Source organism: Cheilinus undulatus, linkage group 13 (assembly GCF_018320785.1).
Source record: "Cheilinus undulatus linkage group 13, ASM1832078v1, whole genome shotgun sequence".
Classification (NCBI taxonomy): domain Eukaryota; kingdom Metazoa; phylum Chordata; class Actinopteri; order Labriformes; family Labridae; genus Cheilinus; species Cheilinus undulatus.
This window is the reverse complement of record NC_054877.1, coordinates 30719077-30734454: the sequence shown is the minus strand read 5'-3', so window position 1 is coordinate 30734454 and position 15378 is coordinate 30719077. Positions and strand designations below refer to the sequence as shown.

The 15378-nt window shown below is 39.8% G+C and overlaps 1 protein-coding gene across 1 annotated transcript; it reads right to left on the bottom strand.

Annotated features, from left to right (window-relative positions):
* Positions 1-45: 45 nt before the first annotated feature.
* On the bottom strand, positions 46-11376 carry LOC121520745 (neurabin-1-like). The gene is made up of 18 exons (XM_041804351.1): positions 11269-11376; positions 9073-11093; positions 8370-8502; positions 7536-7656; positions 7345-7449; positions 6475-6565; positions 6240-6386; positions 6012-6065; positions 5422-5522; positions 5150-5278; positions 4903-4999; positions 4757-4814; positions 4371-4507; positions 3212-3438; positions 2968-3033; positions 2171-2375; positions 1558-1746; positions 46-627 (listed from the first exon to the last, which is right to left on the bottom strand). The coding sequence occupies exons 2-18, from the start codon at positions 10795-10797 to the stop codon at positions 385-387; spliced, it is 3828 nt and encodes a 1275-aa protein (XP_041660285.1). The 5' UTR covers positions 10798-11093; positions 11269-11376; the 3' UTR covers positions 46-384.
* Between the last annotated feature and the right edge of the window lie 4002 nt (positions 11377-15378).

Below are 15378 nucleotides of genomic sequence, written 5' to 3'. Positions count from 1 at the left end.
TTTAAACCATTATTTATTAATACATAGAAAAAGAATTTACAGCAAATACATTTGTGCTTAAATCAGCACAGCGTTATATATTAAAATTATTGTAATTATAATTTAAATTTCATGATTTAAAAAAAGAAAATACTGAAAAACTGTGGCAAAATGTCACACACTTTAAACCTGACATGTATGTGGTGAACTTTGGTGCTCAAGTAAACCTTTACTCATAGACGTTTGTACCAGCTAAAACAGAGAAGTGTTTTTTTTTTTTTAATCCTACAAGATTTAAGACGTGTGCCGTCACATAGCTATGTCTTTAACGGAAATTGGTTGGAGTGTTTTTGTGCGTTAGTCTACAAGCAGCCTCATGCTGGTGGAACATCTCTGACATCACTTTTATAAGAGCGACTCAGTTCTGATAGTTTTTCCACTCCGTCTGATATCCTTTACAGACCGCTCCTCAAAATTCATCCTTACCCTCTCATCATTTTCCTTATCTAATACTGAATTCTTTTCTTTCTCATATCCATCTTTCAGCCTCTTTTCTCCTTTCCTCTGTTCCCTCTCCTCGCTTTTCTTGATCTCCTTCAGCTTCTTCTTCAGGGTAGACCGATCACTGTGACTGCTCACCCCCAGAGCCTGCAGGAGGAAAAGAAAGACCACAAATGTAAATGGAAACAGAAGGCACACAGCTCTGCTTTATAAACCCAACAATCACTTTAAAACGGGAGTGTCAAACTTCCAGTCCACCAGCAGGTGTCATCTGGTCAGCGAGACATTTGGTGACAGAGGGAAACTTTTGGAAAATATTAATTTTCAGTATTTATTCATTTATGTATCTAACATACAAAATTTCACCAATCTTTATTTACTTCCAATAATTATTTATTTAAGAAAGAGCTTGACATGTGATAAATGAGTTAAATACAGCACACTGAACTCTCTTTAGAGCAGGGAGGAACATTGTAAAAAAAGACGCACAGCAGAGTACAATGCAGCGCAGCTGCTTCATAACCTCAGTATTCACACATACACATACACACACAAGGAGGCTGATGCAGACTGTATGCTTTTCAAGACTAAAGGAAAAGGATTTATTTTGTCTAATTTTGGTCAAACAACTTCTTGTTTGGAATGAGCCCCCACTCAAGATATGCCCCAATGATCAATGAGGGAGGCAAATCTTGCCTCAAATTGGGCTTAAAATTGTGTAGTGTGGCAAACCTTAGGAGATATTTCAGTACTTTTAAAGTTGGGTTGTTAAAGGTAACTGGCATTAGTAGTGGCATTAGCCTCCAGAGATTTCTGGGTGAAAGATAAAATGCTTCCAAATTTTTCCAATAAAACTTACATTTTAGCCAGCATTGTTTTGGCCCATTTTTGTCTAAAACTCCTTAATTTATGTGGAGTTCTGTTTAGACTTGCTCCCTTGCCAGTGCCCCCAGTGCGCTTTGCTTTAAGAGGCAACATTATCCGAAATCTCTGAGAGATAGTGCCACTACTATTGCCAAGTACCTTGTATAGCCCAGCTTCAAACATGCAGAAATATCCCTTTAATCTTGGGCTCACCTTGAGTTTCTCACTGTCCAAGTTAAGCAGCTGTGCTCCGTCTACACCTCGAGCAGCAAACGTTGATGTATACTGGTCCATGTTCATGGCGATTAACCACAGACACACCTGCTGGTTGTTCCACTCCAACACAGGTCGACTCTGCCACTGGTGGTTGTTGTTGGTGGGAAGTGGGTCATCGTCCAATGTCTGATGGGTAACCCGAGGCACAACGTAGGACAGAGTCAGAAAAGACAGAAAAAGAAGAAGAGACTGTATCAGAGAGAAGAGTAAGCCTGGGGAAATAATTGTGTGGGTGAAGACTGCCCCATGAGGTAGAAGGTAGTTAGAAGCAAAAGAAGGAAAGGACAGACTCACCTCAGAAGAGGAAAAGGTGTAAGTGTAAGAGTGTCCAGAAAGGGAGTGATCAGAGACATGACCCTCCATGCTGGAGCTGCGAACTGGAGAGCCAATACTCTAAAAGCAAGAGAGGAAGACCTCGACTGCCTATATACTGCATATTCATTTTAAAAGGGATGAGTGTTAAATATTTAGATCAAAAAGTTCAAACAGAATAGAAAGCTGGCAAGCAGAAAGCCTCATTCAAGTCCTTCTAACTGTATGTTGTTCTTACCTGATCTCTTCTACCTGTGGTGGTCAAGTAGGGCAGACTGCTGCTCGACACAGAGCGGAGTCTCTCCCTGCCTCGCTCCACATCCACTTCTTTGTCTCTCCCTCGCTCTCCAAACCAGGGAAATGGCAGGCAGGAAGGCATGGAGCTGACAGAGCCTGACGGAGAGCCTCCAGTGGGCTCGTCCACAAGGTCACCACAGGAAGCTCTGCATAGATAAAAACTATGATTGTTAAATTTGAAATAATAGTTCATGAAATTGGAAATAATTCAGTGCCGTTCTATCATATTCCTTAATGCAGTTGTAACCAAATGAAGGTGAAATTAACGTTTTTTTTTTTTTTTAGATTATTCTTTGGGCTTTTTGCCTTTCTAGGACAGGACAGCTGAATGTAATAACTCCAACCAGTTTGTTTACGTTAAAGCACACCTCTATAGTAAAGGTGAAATGCAACAGCTGTTTAACTTTAATGTGGAATCAATCTCCTACTGTGTGCTATTGACTGTCAAGTGCCAAACTCCCGTCTTTCATGACATCGACAGAAAGCATTGACCTCCCTGTTTTGACTTTTTATGTTAATTTTTTACTCAGTAATTGATCCTTTTTAAGATGCAGTATATACAGTACTTCCCTTAAAATACACCTTTCAGCATTTAATTTCAACATTTTTACATATGGATTAAAAACATAAGTATAAAGGGCGATGAAAAGGCAGTTTAGAGTATGGAAGGACTTGGCTGTCGGAATTAAATGTACATGCCTTTATGTTGTGTTTTCTTCTTCATACTTAATATCCCACCTGTTGTTCAGGATCCTTTTACGATGTTTCTCACTTCTCCTTTTGCTGAGTGACTTTCTAAGGCCACTGAAAAATCAAAAATAATTTAGTACATTAAATTCTTAATACTTTAAGGATAAGTAAATCACAAAACCCTCCAAAAAATGTCCCATCAATATCCCAAGTCCTGCAAATATGACACAAAGGTACAATGCCTACTATGACCCCTAATTTAAGAACAAATAAAGAGACAGAGATCCCGCACCTGAAATCAGGAAATTTCCTTTTGGACTTCCTAGAGGCAGAGGATTTGCAGGGTGAGGGGGTAACAATGTCATTTCTATAGACAGGAGGGGTAAAGACTGCACCAGCAGGAGGTTGAGGACTGAGAACTGGGAATGACGAGGAACTGGAGAGATCACTTCTGCTGATCCTTTGTACTGCTGAAGATGCTAACAGTGATGGGCTCTCTGCTTTCTGAGGTTCTTCTTCCTGACAATCCATAAGTTTCACAGTCAGAAAAGGAGTGTCAAATCATGCCTCTCCAAACAAGACATGACAAAACAGAATCACAGACTGAGGCATCTAAACAGGAAAGAGAGAGTAAATAAACTCGCTGATGAAAGTGTAAAATATAACCCACTCTCCAACATTAAATAGTACTGGAATATAAGTAAACTAATATGACCAAAAATAAATAAGTCCAAAGTGTACCCTTTACCCTTATTTTAGTTTGAATTTTGTCTGCTCTGCAAATCAATAACATGCTCTTTCAGACCAATATATGCTGGCCTTTTATAAATTTCTCTTTATGTAAACCCAAATACAAAAGAGAAAGCCATCTGATATCAAGTAAATAATATGGATTAACTGTTACAATTTTAGTTATTTCTTTCTTTTCAATATTCCATAGACCGTATACAACATGGACACAGTGTCACTGACAACACACATTGGTTTTGAAGCTCGATGATGGAGGTGATCATATTAGAAATGATGACTATCCCAACCTCTGATAAATATAGAGAGTGGAGAGTTAAGGTTAGCCTCAAGCCTCCTTAAAAAGCAAGCACCATAAAATGCCACCTGTTGATTCCTTCAGCTGTGGACCCTTATAGTCCAAATGCAGTAGAGTTACATTAAACCCACATACAGTGTAGCAATAAACAAATCAGCTATTCTGACCCATTTCTTTTGTTCTAGGCTGTAAACATGTTTATTGCTGTAAAATAAGCATTTTATTATGGGCTCTCACTGGGATTTCTTGGTGTTTGGAGCCAGCGCCAAGGTGAGGCTTGAGGAACTTCAGTTTTTGCACTTCAGCATTTGTTTCATTTTAAACACCAGAAGTTCCTGCATAGTATTTTACAGCAACATAACAGCAAAACCAAAATCTGCCAAATTTGTGCAGCTTTGTCTCTTACCTGTTTTCTAAAGCTTTCTCTGAGTTTGTCTCTGGATGGTGGGTGACGCTTTGATTTCTGAGCCAGGTGAGCTCTGGCTATGTGAGCGCTGCAGTCCAGACGTCCTGTATCAGGAACGGGCATATACCAGTCTGGACCTGAGACACCAGCATAATTCTTTGTGTTCAGTCAAAATGCATTCTTTATGTTCAAGAGGTTAGATATTGCAGCATTTTATAACTGGAGTGACTTATTTTCACATAAATAACTTAATTAAACTCTCAAAACCAAACTGAAATCAAAACTTTTTAAAGTTAATGGTTATAAATTTCTTACTTGCCAACACACATAGAGCCAACAGACCTAGAGTCACAACGCTATAAAGTCAGAGTAATCAAGCTACTTACCTGTAGATGAGCTTTTTTGTCCCTCAGATGCAGGCTCTTTTCTCTCCAGCTGTGCTATCTGTGATAAAACACGTGAAACAATGATTACAGAGAAAAGGCAGGATCAGTAAAGCAAATCCACACCGGGCTGTTAAGTCTCCTCTCACCTGGATTTGTAGTCTTTCAACTGTCTCTCTGTGCTGCTTATCTCTCTCCTCCATTTCCCTCCTCAAATCGGCTTCTCTTTGCTCCCTCTCGTCTTCCCTAAAAAAATTAAAAAGTATTATTTAATAAGTTTAATTCAAAATCTACACGATGTACAACTTAGAAAATTTGTGACAATTTTACTAATTACTATTATAACACACTATTAAAAGAACTATAAAATCTGGATTAGATGGATTATATAAATACCTGCTCTGGTATTCTCGTACTAGCCTCTTGGCCTTGCTGTATTTGATCTCCAGGCTCTCTGATTGGCTCTGAGCATCAGCCAGTCTCTGGCTCACCACCCTGCACAGAGTCTGGGCCTCCTGCCAATACCTAATAAATAAAGTGAGGGGAGTGTATACCCTTATAACCATGATTATCAACATAACTATTTACAGACTTTTGTTTCTCATTTTGACTGATGTTTACCATCATGAAAAAATGTACTTCACTGACCAAAAAAGAAGCCATCATACTTCTCTAGTTTGTCAGCTTTATCTTCTCCATCCTCCGCTCTTTGCTCCAACTCTGCCTTCTGGCTCTCCCAACAGGCCTGTCGCTCCTCCCATGCCTTCAACTGGGCACACATACAGAAAAACAACTCATTATGTATATTTGTAATGATGCATGTCTATGAGGGGACAGAGAGGACTTCCAAAAAAAAAAGAAGCCTTTTTGTTCTTGCATCACACATCCAACTATTCCTGGAAATGGTGAAACTGTAGCCTTTTTCAATCCTCTTAGATCAAGAGCTTTTTGAACCAGCAAACGAAGTATACACTGATCTAACACTGTGAGAAAGAAAAAAAGCCATATTTTCTACTGAAACGGCTTTAGTCAACCCAGTTATGTCAGAGCCGTGATTACTTCAAGGCAATAGCAGAAAAAAGTAGGGCCGATGCGCAGAAGAGTTGGAACGTGGCCCGTGTCCTAGTAACTCTGAAGCGAGCCAACTTATACACAGTTAAATGGGTCAGACTGTTCCAAAAGGTGCTGTATTAATGTGAGCACAGTTATTAGTTTGTAGGTGCAAGAGTGAATTATTCATTTTAAGTGAACGACCTACCTTTGCTCTTGCAATGTGAAGTTCAGATGCTCTGCTACGTAGTTTAGACTGAAGCTAGAAAGACAAAAAGGTGAAATTTTAATATGTTCTAAAATGCTTATATTAGTTTAATAATATATACAAAGAACATTCTTTTCCTTCCATTTCAAAGGCTCTTTAAATACTGCTGGTTGACTGAATGCTGAAGCCTATGAATTTTATGGTTCTGCAAGTTTGAATGTATTTTACCTGCTGGTATTTAAGGCAGAGCTGCTCATTGTCCAGAGAGGAAAGAAAGTCTACATCCTCTTCATCATCGTCTTCCTCTTCCTCTGCAAATGACCCCCTCTCTGACATGCCTCCCTTGTTGTCCTCATCACCACCCATGTCTCCGCTCTTCATACGCAGAAATGAAAAATAAAAAGTTCAAACAGTTTGGAACAGTCAATGCGATCGGACTCTGCTCTTCTTTCAGAAACCGCACCTGTCTGGATGTTTTATCCATTTCCAGGCTTTCATTGATTAGTCGCGCCACCTCGCTCTCCACCCCCTCCTTCTCTCGACCAATCAGGAACCTGCAACCAAGCAGAGAAATCAGTTGAAACTGAGTGATCAGCACAGATTGTGTGAAAGTGAGACTTCTCACAGCAGACGGTTTGATGTGTCACAGGTAAATCAAACAAAAATGACACAAAAATGATAGCACAGTAGCAAGTCAATACAGTTACTCTACTATTGTGATGTGCAGAAATGTTCTTCTTTTGCGACTTTGCAGAAGAATGTTAAAACAATAAATAAAAGCAGATTTTTATTATTACTTAATTTTAGTGTTTACAGCTATTCATTTTATACAATTTTGAAAGTTTTGCTAAATGGCATCCTTTTATAAGGTTTTTCTGATGGGAAAAATCATTTCTGGCTGGCATAACAGCTATTTTTAGTTTCTAATTGCGCATTAGGCTGTTTCAACTCTATAGAAGTACATTTTTTGGTGGAGATATTAGTTTTAATCATATTTACCTTATAGGATAAAATCCTCTGTGTAGTGTCACAACACACTGAATTTATTTATATCCCTCCATCACTGATTCTTCTTTAAATAACTTCAATAATGTAACAAACTCTCAGAAGTCTGCCACCATCCCTGATCAGATCAGTCTTTTTATCTGACAAATCAAATGCTCAGCCAAAAACGCACTGTCATCACTAGTCTTAGATCAGTGATTTGAAAGACTTCGAACTTCTCTCCCCAAGTAGCAGCAGTGTTTAAAGAGTATTTGGAGAGACCTGACAGGAGGAAAGGCACTAGAAATGAACATCACACATAATGCTGAACTGAAACTTTGTTACTTACTTGACAAGGCCAGATGTGTTCTTGAGTACTGTGGCTGCAAACAGCTGGGAGACTCCAACCAAACTCACCCCGTCCACCTCCACTATCTGGTCATTCACCTGAATCCTAACACAAACACATGAGAATTAAATCTAATGATACTGAAGCAACACTAAATCCAAAGCAAGTCGAAGACCCATCCAGATATGTACCTTCCATCTTTCTGTGTTGCGCCTCCTTCAGTGACCGTCTTCACAAAGATGCCAAGTTTTTCCAGTCCCTGGTCTGCTCCTACACCCATTCCTATAATACTGATGCCCAGACCTTCATCACCTACAAGGAAAACATACTTGGAACTTATCCTACACATAAGAATGCACTGCCAGTTGCTCTGTAAGGAAGCAAAAATGTGCAATGAAAAGGGGGAGAAACACTGCTTTGGTTATAAGAAACTAGGTTTTTCATGGCAACTGTGTGTTTTGATGCATTATGTGTCTTCCTTGTATGACCATCAGGATAATATGATTTTTAACTTTGATATAATACAAGAAAAAAAAAAATCAAGATATGTGCCTGTCTTTAAAACCATAGCAACAAAAGTTAAAAGATGTAGGAACCTGATGTTGGTGGTTATTTTTTAATCAACAAAAATGGAAAGCAAACTCTTTTTAGGTTTTACTTACTTGTTAAGATTTTACCGTCGGTTTATTAAACGTTCTCTCCTATGTCTTTCTTGTATCACACAGGGGCAGGTGCATTATTTAAAATATCCATTTTTTAAATTAGTTAATTAATCTGGAAAATTTGGAGTCATTCTGTAAATGTTATAACAAAGTAAAAGTGACTTCATTGCAGCAATATTGCACCAGACCAATTCCTCCTTGAAGACAATAAAGTTAGTTTTCTCGTCTTAAAATCATTAAAAGGACAGTGATCTGATCTCTAGACATAAACAGCAATAAACAAATCCTTTAGTGTAAAAGCACTAACACTGCATGTTTTAAAACAATTCAATTACTTTAAGGGTTAAGATGTGTGAACAAGACCTTTTTCTATCTCCACTGGAAACACATCCATCCTGTCCACTCTCTTCTCAAGCTCATACTCAGCTGAAGCAGACACTGGGTCGATATCCTCATTGTGTCGGTCATATTCTGCATTAGAGTAAGTGTTGTAAACCTGAAAAACAGCATTAAAAGTTACGATTACAAAAGTCTCAGCTTGTGTTTACACTGATCTGATGAGGAAACTGTTTCATGCACTGACATGTACTTGCTATATAAAACACTGAAGACACTTCACATGATTTATGTTGACAAATCTATCAGAGTGCATCAGAGCAATATAGTGAGAAATGCAACTGAAAAGCATAATGATAGGATTATAAACAAATCTTCATGCACACAGCCAACTTCCAACAACTTGTACTACACTACTTTCTTCTGAATTCAGCCAGTTTAAAGCCTTACACACCCACAGGAATGCGTTCTGTGCTTTTCTGTCAAAGAAACTCTGAGCTGACAGAGTGAAACATGTGGGCTCTTGCCTTTCCTCCTCCTCTAATGGATTAGAAACACAGCTTTGGGCTAACACTTCTGTTAAATTGAGTCAAACCTCAGCTGGAACCGACAGTCACACAAATCTACACATAAAGAGCTTATTTGAATGCTTAAATGTAGATAAATAACCCTGCAGCTGTGTATAATGAATCCTGAAAGCCTCAATTTTGTCTATTTTTCTGTATCTTACCTTGATTGGTGCTGAGGAGAACTTCACCTTTCTGTCTGCAGCTTCCTCTTCATTCTCATCCTCCACATCAGACAGTTCAGGCACACCAGGAATTTCCACATATTCATATGAAATTGGGCTTTCTGCATGTGCTGTGTTTACCACCACCTGTTTTGGTGAATGCTCATGCACAAAGGCCTCGTTCTCAATCCCAAAAACAGCTGTCTGGTCTTCTTGGCCTCCTAACCACTCCCCCTGCTTCTCCTCCTCATTGGTCTCCTTCGGCTCAGATGTTGGATCTTCTCTCTCACTTTCCTCCTCTTCTTCTGTCTGACTCTCTCTTCCTTCTGCTTCTTCTCTGTCTTCACTTTTCCTCCTTCTCACAGTGTCCCACTCAGCTTCCTTGTCCTCATCCTGCATCGTGTCTTCTTTCTGTCCTTCTACTTCTGCATCTGTCCCTTTCTCCATGTTTTTCCCCTTTTCTGTTGACTTCTCAGCCCATGCAATAAACTGTCTACTGTGCCCCTCCCATTGTTCATTCACCTGCTCATACTTGTCTCCTCCACCGTCCCCGTCAGGAATTATCTGAGAGTTATCTTCTCTTTTACATAACCTGCTGGTTGGTAACTTCTTCTGATGTTCTCCTGCTCTGAGCTCCTCTCTGTTTTGCAGTGTATGAGGTCCTCCTGGCCTTTTTTCCATGCTGGGCTCCTCAAAAACATCATCCACCAGCTCTGTAGTACTTTCTCCTACATCTTTGTTCATCTTCTTTTCCCCCTCATCTTTAAGCAAGCATCTGTTTTTTTCCTCTTCGCTTTCATCACTCTCTGAGGACTCATTCTTGACAGTGACTAGCTCTGCCCTGACTGGTTGTTCAGGGGTCAAGCAAACACCATTTATTGCCTGTTCTTCCTCTAATTTTGTTTCTGAAATTTCATACTTTTTGTCATGATAGGAGGAAGATTTATAGGATGCTTCACCAGGGCTGTCCAATTCAGAAGATTTAAGTTGGCTTGTCATCAAGGCCAGTGGTGGAGGCTTAGGCGTGGGAATATTTACAACGCATGGATTTATTGATTCCTCTTTATCAAAGCAAACATCCTCCATGTGATACCGTTTCCCTCTTGTCTCTTCCTCTTTTTCCCCCTCCTGTCCACCTCCTTCTCTCCCGTCAACCTCTTTTCCTTTCCAGTCTTCCATACTCTTACTTCCCCTACTGGGGACTCCTCTCAAAGGCTGCGCTCCATCTCCTCTAACCTCCATCACCTTGGTCTCAAACAACCTCCGTGTTACAGAGAATTTCTCAGCAAGAGCAGCCCTTTCAATATCAGTGATCTCCTCTGATCTGGATGGTTTATCTTGCAGAGTTGAGGAGCTGCCAAATGAATGTCTGGATCCAGTATAAGGGGAAATCTGCAGTTGTAGACTTGTGTTATGGGGAGAAAAGAGAGGAGTGGAGCCAGAACTAAGGACAGGACCATCTTGTTTCAGCTGCTGGCTGTCCATTTGAAGAAAGATGTTATCTCTGATTTTGTTCCCCCTGGTGCTGGAGACCCTTCCTCGGCTGCTGGTGCTAGTGTGAGATATGATGGGGTTTGACAAGCTGGATGGAAGTCTGCCCGCAGTTTTTGTCGCTGGTGTGAGGCTGGTCCCAGTGTCGAAAGAACATTTGATAGCATGAAAATCAGACTTATAAGTAATTCTGTGAGGGGAGGCACTTCGGCCTTTGCTGTCAGTCCGCATCATTTGGAAATGGAGGTTTTCTGCAGAGCGGAAAAAAAACTGTTGCTTGGCTGAGGAAGAGGCTTTTGCGATGAATAACACCACCTGTGTGTAGCAGGTAGATTGTGTTGAAAGACTTTGCTGGTACAACAGAAGAGTAGAAATAAGGCAAGAAAATATGCTGGGTGGAAGCTGGTGTTTAAAGGTGTTACTGCATGTTTTTGGCGACGGCAGGAAAAAAGGCAGGCTCCTGGTTTGGAAACTTCATTTTCTTCAGGTTCTTCCAGATCTTAGTTCACCGCCATTGCAAGGGGAGACTCCTGGAAGAGTGGTTAAAGAACAGGTGAAGCACGACAGACATTCATTAAAGAGAACTGACACGACCCAGCAGGCTATTAATGCAAACTTAATTACTGCCGAGACAAACTATCGAGAGGCTTTGATGGCCTAAAGCTTTCAGAGCAATAAAAATAATTTTTGAGGCTTAATACTCACACGGACGTCGAAGTTTATGAATAGCGTTTATCAGCTGCGTCAAAAAATGCAAAACTTTCCCATGAGGCTTTTCTGTTTCTCTCATTGCTTGTTACAATTCACCTGTTGGCAGCAGCAATGAAGTCCTCTGGACGACCGTTGCTTTCACGTGCTGTCGGAAACTTACAAGCGAAATGCCGCGCGACATGATTTATATCAGGAGAAAACATGCGTATTTCATAGAACAGCCAAAATATATTTTTTAAATGTATATCTTGGAGAACAAAAACATTCTGGAAAACATCCGTTTAATTTGTATTGATTCAACTTGCTGCTCCTCAGTCAAATGAGAAAGCAGGAGTACCTCAAATCGATTATGTGGCGTGGTTTGCCCTCTTGACACTGTAGCCATGTAGTGCAAGTTATTTCGGTGCTCGCTGGGTTATACAAAGTCATATAGTTTGTCAAAGTCATCCCATATGATTAGCCCTGATAGAACAAAAGCATAGAACAAATTGCACAGTAGTTGATGGTGGAGTTTACGACAGCACGTGAAGGCAGCAAATCTCACCAACCTGGTTGTAGTGCGCGCAGTTTAAAGGTCGTGACAACCGTTGGCAGCTTTATACAACCGACCAACGGCTGACTGAACAGAAGTAGTCCGTGTGCTGCAGTGTTGGCAACTTTATTGCCGTACTATTCTGGAAAGCTTCGCCTTACCGTCTTGTTTGTTTTCAGGCAGCCAGTGGCGGCGGCTCCCTCGCAGCGATAAATACAGACAGATGGCGACTCATGTCTCTTAATACCGTAAATGGATTATCCTCGTGTAATCCTGTGTAAACTACTCTAGTAACTGTGAAAACACTGATGCGAGTGAGTAGCGCTGGGTCAAGGTAGTCTACATTTGGAAGGCCAATTATTACATCCGTGTCCTACCAATTTACCTACATTGATACAAGAAAGTCAGTGGATTTTAGTTATGCTAACATAAGCTAGCTGGGGTTTTACTATTGTTAGACTGATATTTGTAGTTAAATGGAGACGCTCTTACACTCATGGTGGTCATAACAAATATTATGTTGTCACTCCAGCATGGAGAGTATTTGCATTAGTCATCACATCCTGTACATATAATCTGCACTGTGAGACTATCAACACATGCAGGTTGCTGCTACATTCACTTACCTTTACCTGTCTTTCAGCATCCCTGCCATTGTTGTCATCTCCTTTGAAAAACAATGTCCCTGTAGCAGAGTCTCTCCTGAGCTCAGAGGTAAGCTTTGTGTGAGTATTCACCTGTGTGCATGATGCAGATTAGTGCAGCCAGCTAGATCTCCCTCTATCTACCTGTGTATGTGAACGAGAGCAGTGATGCAGCACCTGCTGAAGTATGTGTGCGTGTGCCTCCCTACCTGTGTGTGTGAATGATGCCAGTGGGTGAGCCAGTGCAGTAGCTATGTCTGTCTGTGAAGCTGGCTTTTGTGGCAGATGGACTGGACCGGAGTCGACTGGACTGGACTGATCCGTGCAGAGCCAAGAAATGGTTCTGCTTGCTGTGACCTGGATCTGACTGGAGACCATTGTCCCAGGTGGTGTTGGGACCTAGTTGATATAAATACCGGCCAATCACAAAAGCCTTATTCTGAATGAGGCTAACCAAAAGGGAGGGGAGGGAAGGAAAGTGATTTGAAGTAGTAGATGGAAAATGAGGGAGTGATGTCAGGGTGGGTGGTAGGGTAAATTTGGAGTTAGGGTCTTTGAAAGACGGCAAGTGAGGCAACGTAGATGGAAACAAAGGATGCACGCAGAAATTTAACTTGGATTTGGATTTGAAGTGGGTGATGAATGTAAATACAATGGTAAATTAAAGGCTTGGAAATACGACCAAAACCCTTACTGAGTGTTGAGCTGAGAAATAGTGTATATAATTTATGGTGGTAAAATGAGAAATAGATGTCTTTGTGTGCTGACATAATCCCCAACTCAAATTTCTCTCACCACCAGCAGCAGCAGCAGTAGCAGCAGCAGGTCACCTTGACTTCTATAGAAGCCTCACATGAGTTTTTTTTTTTTTCGCTGAAAATTGAGCATGAGGACAGCCATTTTTACACATTTTCACTGCAAGTATTCACAACAATGTCCGTCTGTCACAGTGTTCAGCTGGACAATAATGCCTTTATGAGGTAGAGAGGTTAGGGGATTTATGCAGGATTTCTTCTAAGCTTTCTCTTTTGCTTAGCGCCATTTTATTCAACATTATAAAAAATGCCATTTGTTTTCACATGAAGCTAATGACAAAAACAAAAGTACTCGTTGAAATGATTAGAAATCAACTGGGTACACGAAAACTTAATGTGCTTAACATTGGGGGGTTAATACAGAACTATAAGAGGTTGAAATAACATCCATAATCAAGAAAAAATAAAGAATTTAGATAAATAGAACCAAATATGTTTACTGGACAGGTGTATATAATAAAATGATGCATTACCTAAATGGAGCTCAAATAGAAATGAGATGTAGAATTGAATTATATTAAGTAAATTAGATTTTTTTTTTGAAGTTTTAAGCTAAACACAAGTTTAAAATAGGTATACTGTCACCATCTTGCAGCAACCACCAATCTCAATTTTTCATGAGTTCCCTTTTTTCATAAATTTGTGCTATTGGTCATCCTCTACATCTGTCTATGGGTTTTTCACATTTTAAACAAATTATAGAAAGTATTAGTATAGTATAAAGTATTCAAAAGAGCACATGCCTAAATTTGTATATTCTTGAAAGGGATTACTTTAATGCTGAAAGCTGCAAACCCTATGTCCATTTTTGCTGGTTCCAAACCTTACAACTGAATTTTAGCTCGACTTTGATATATGTAATTAAAGGACATGTATTGGTAACGGACAAGGCATAATGTTGACAGTGATGACATACCCAGCCTCCATGATATTTTGCATGAATTTGTGTGGATGTGACTTCCAGTGCCTTCTGTCAAAACAGTTCTAAAGGTCAGTAGATCTTACATTCTGTCACAGTTTGTTTTGAAGAATCACATCCCTGATGCATTCAGACTTAAAACAGCATGTTTAAAACACCCCAACTGTTATCCATCCATCCATCCATCCATTTTCATTTATCCCATTAGGGGCCTTGGGCGGCTGGAGCCTATTCCAACAACACAGGCATGCTCACACACATCTATGGCCAGTTTATAGTCAGCAGTTCAATTAATGAGCAAGTCTTTGGTGATGGGAGGAAGCTGGAGTACCCAGATAGAACCCATGCTAGCAGAGAGAACATGCAAACTCTTGACTCTATATTTTAGAAATTATTGCACATTTAAGGAAAATAAAAGTAAGTATCTAGACCCTTTTGTAAAAACACTTTGAATTTAGCTCAGCTTCCTCCCAGTGTTAGTTTCGTTGACTAAAACTGTCTAAAAATGTTCATCGATAGCCTTTTTTTCCAGACTAAAACTAACAAAAATAGATCTGTGATGACTAAAATGGACAAAAAATAAGATTAGTTTTTGTCAAGATGACTAAAACTAGACTAAAATGTAATGTACTTTTCGTCAGAAGTTCAAAACCCATGATATTTCTCCATTGTGGGTAAATCTGTCAAAAAGCAATGCATCTGTAGGTATTCTGCTTTCAGCTGGAGTGAGCAAGGACCCCAGGTTTGGCAGAGTACAGAGAACACACTACCATGATATGGTACCAAATTTAGCCAAGAAAATAAATGCTTAGACTAAAAATAAAGACTAAATTTAGTCTTTACTTAAAGACTAAATTTAGTCTTTACTTTTGAGGACTTTTTATGGACTAAAACTGGACTAAAATTTTTCGAGTTTTCGTCAACTAAAACTAGAGTAAAACTAAAAAGGATAGAAATGACTAAAATGTGACTAAAACTAAAATGCATTTTATTTAAAGACTAAAACTAAGACTAAAATTGAAAATAACTGCCAAAATTAACACTGCTTCCTCTCAGGAAAACTGCAAGGTACAGATTCCAGGGAATGCTACAAAAAAATTATGTTGCACGTTAGGTTCCCAAGAGCACAGTGGCCTCCATGTTCTCAAATCGAGGAAGTCTGGCACAGCCAGGACACTTCCAAGATAACTGGAT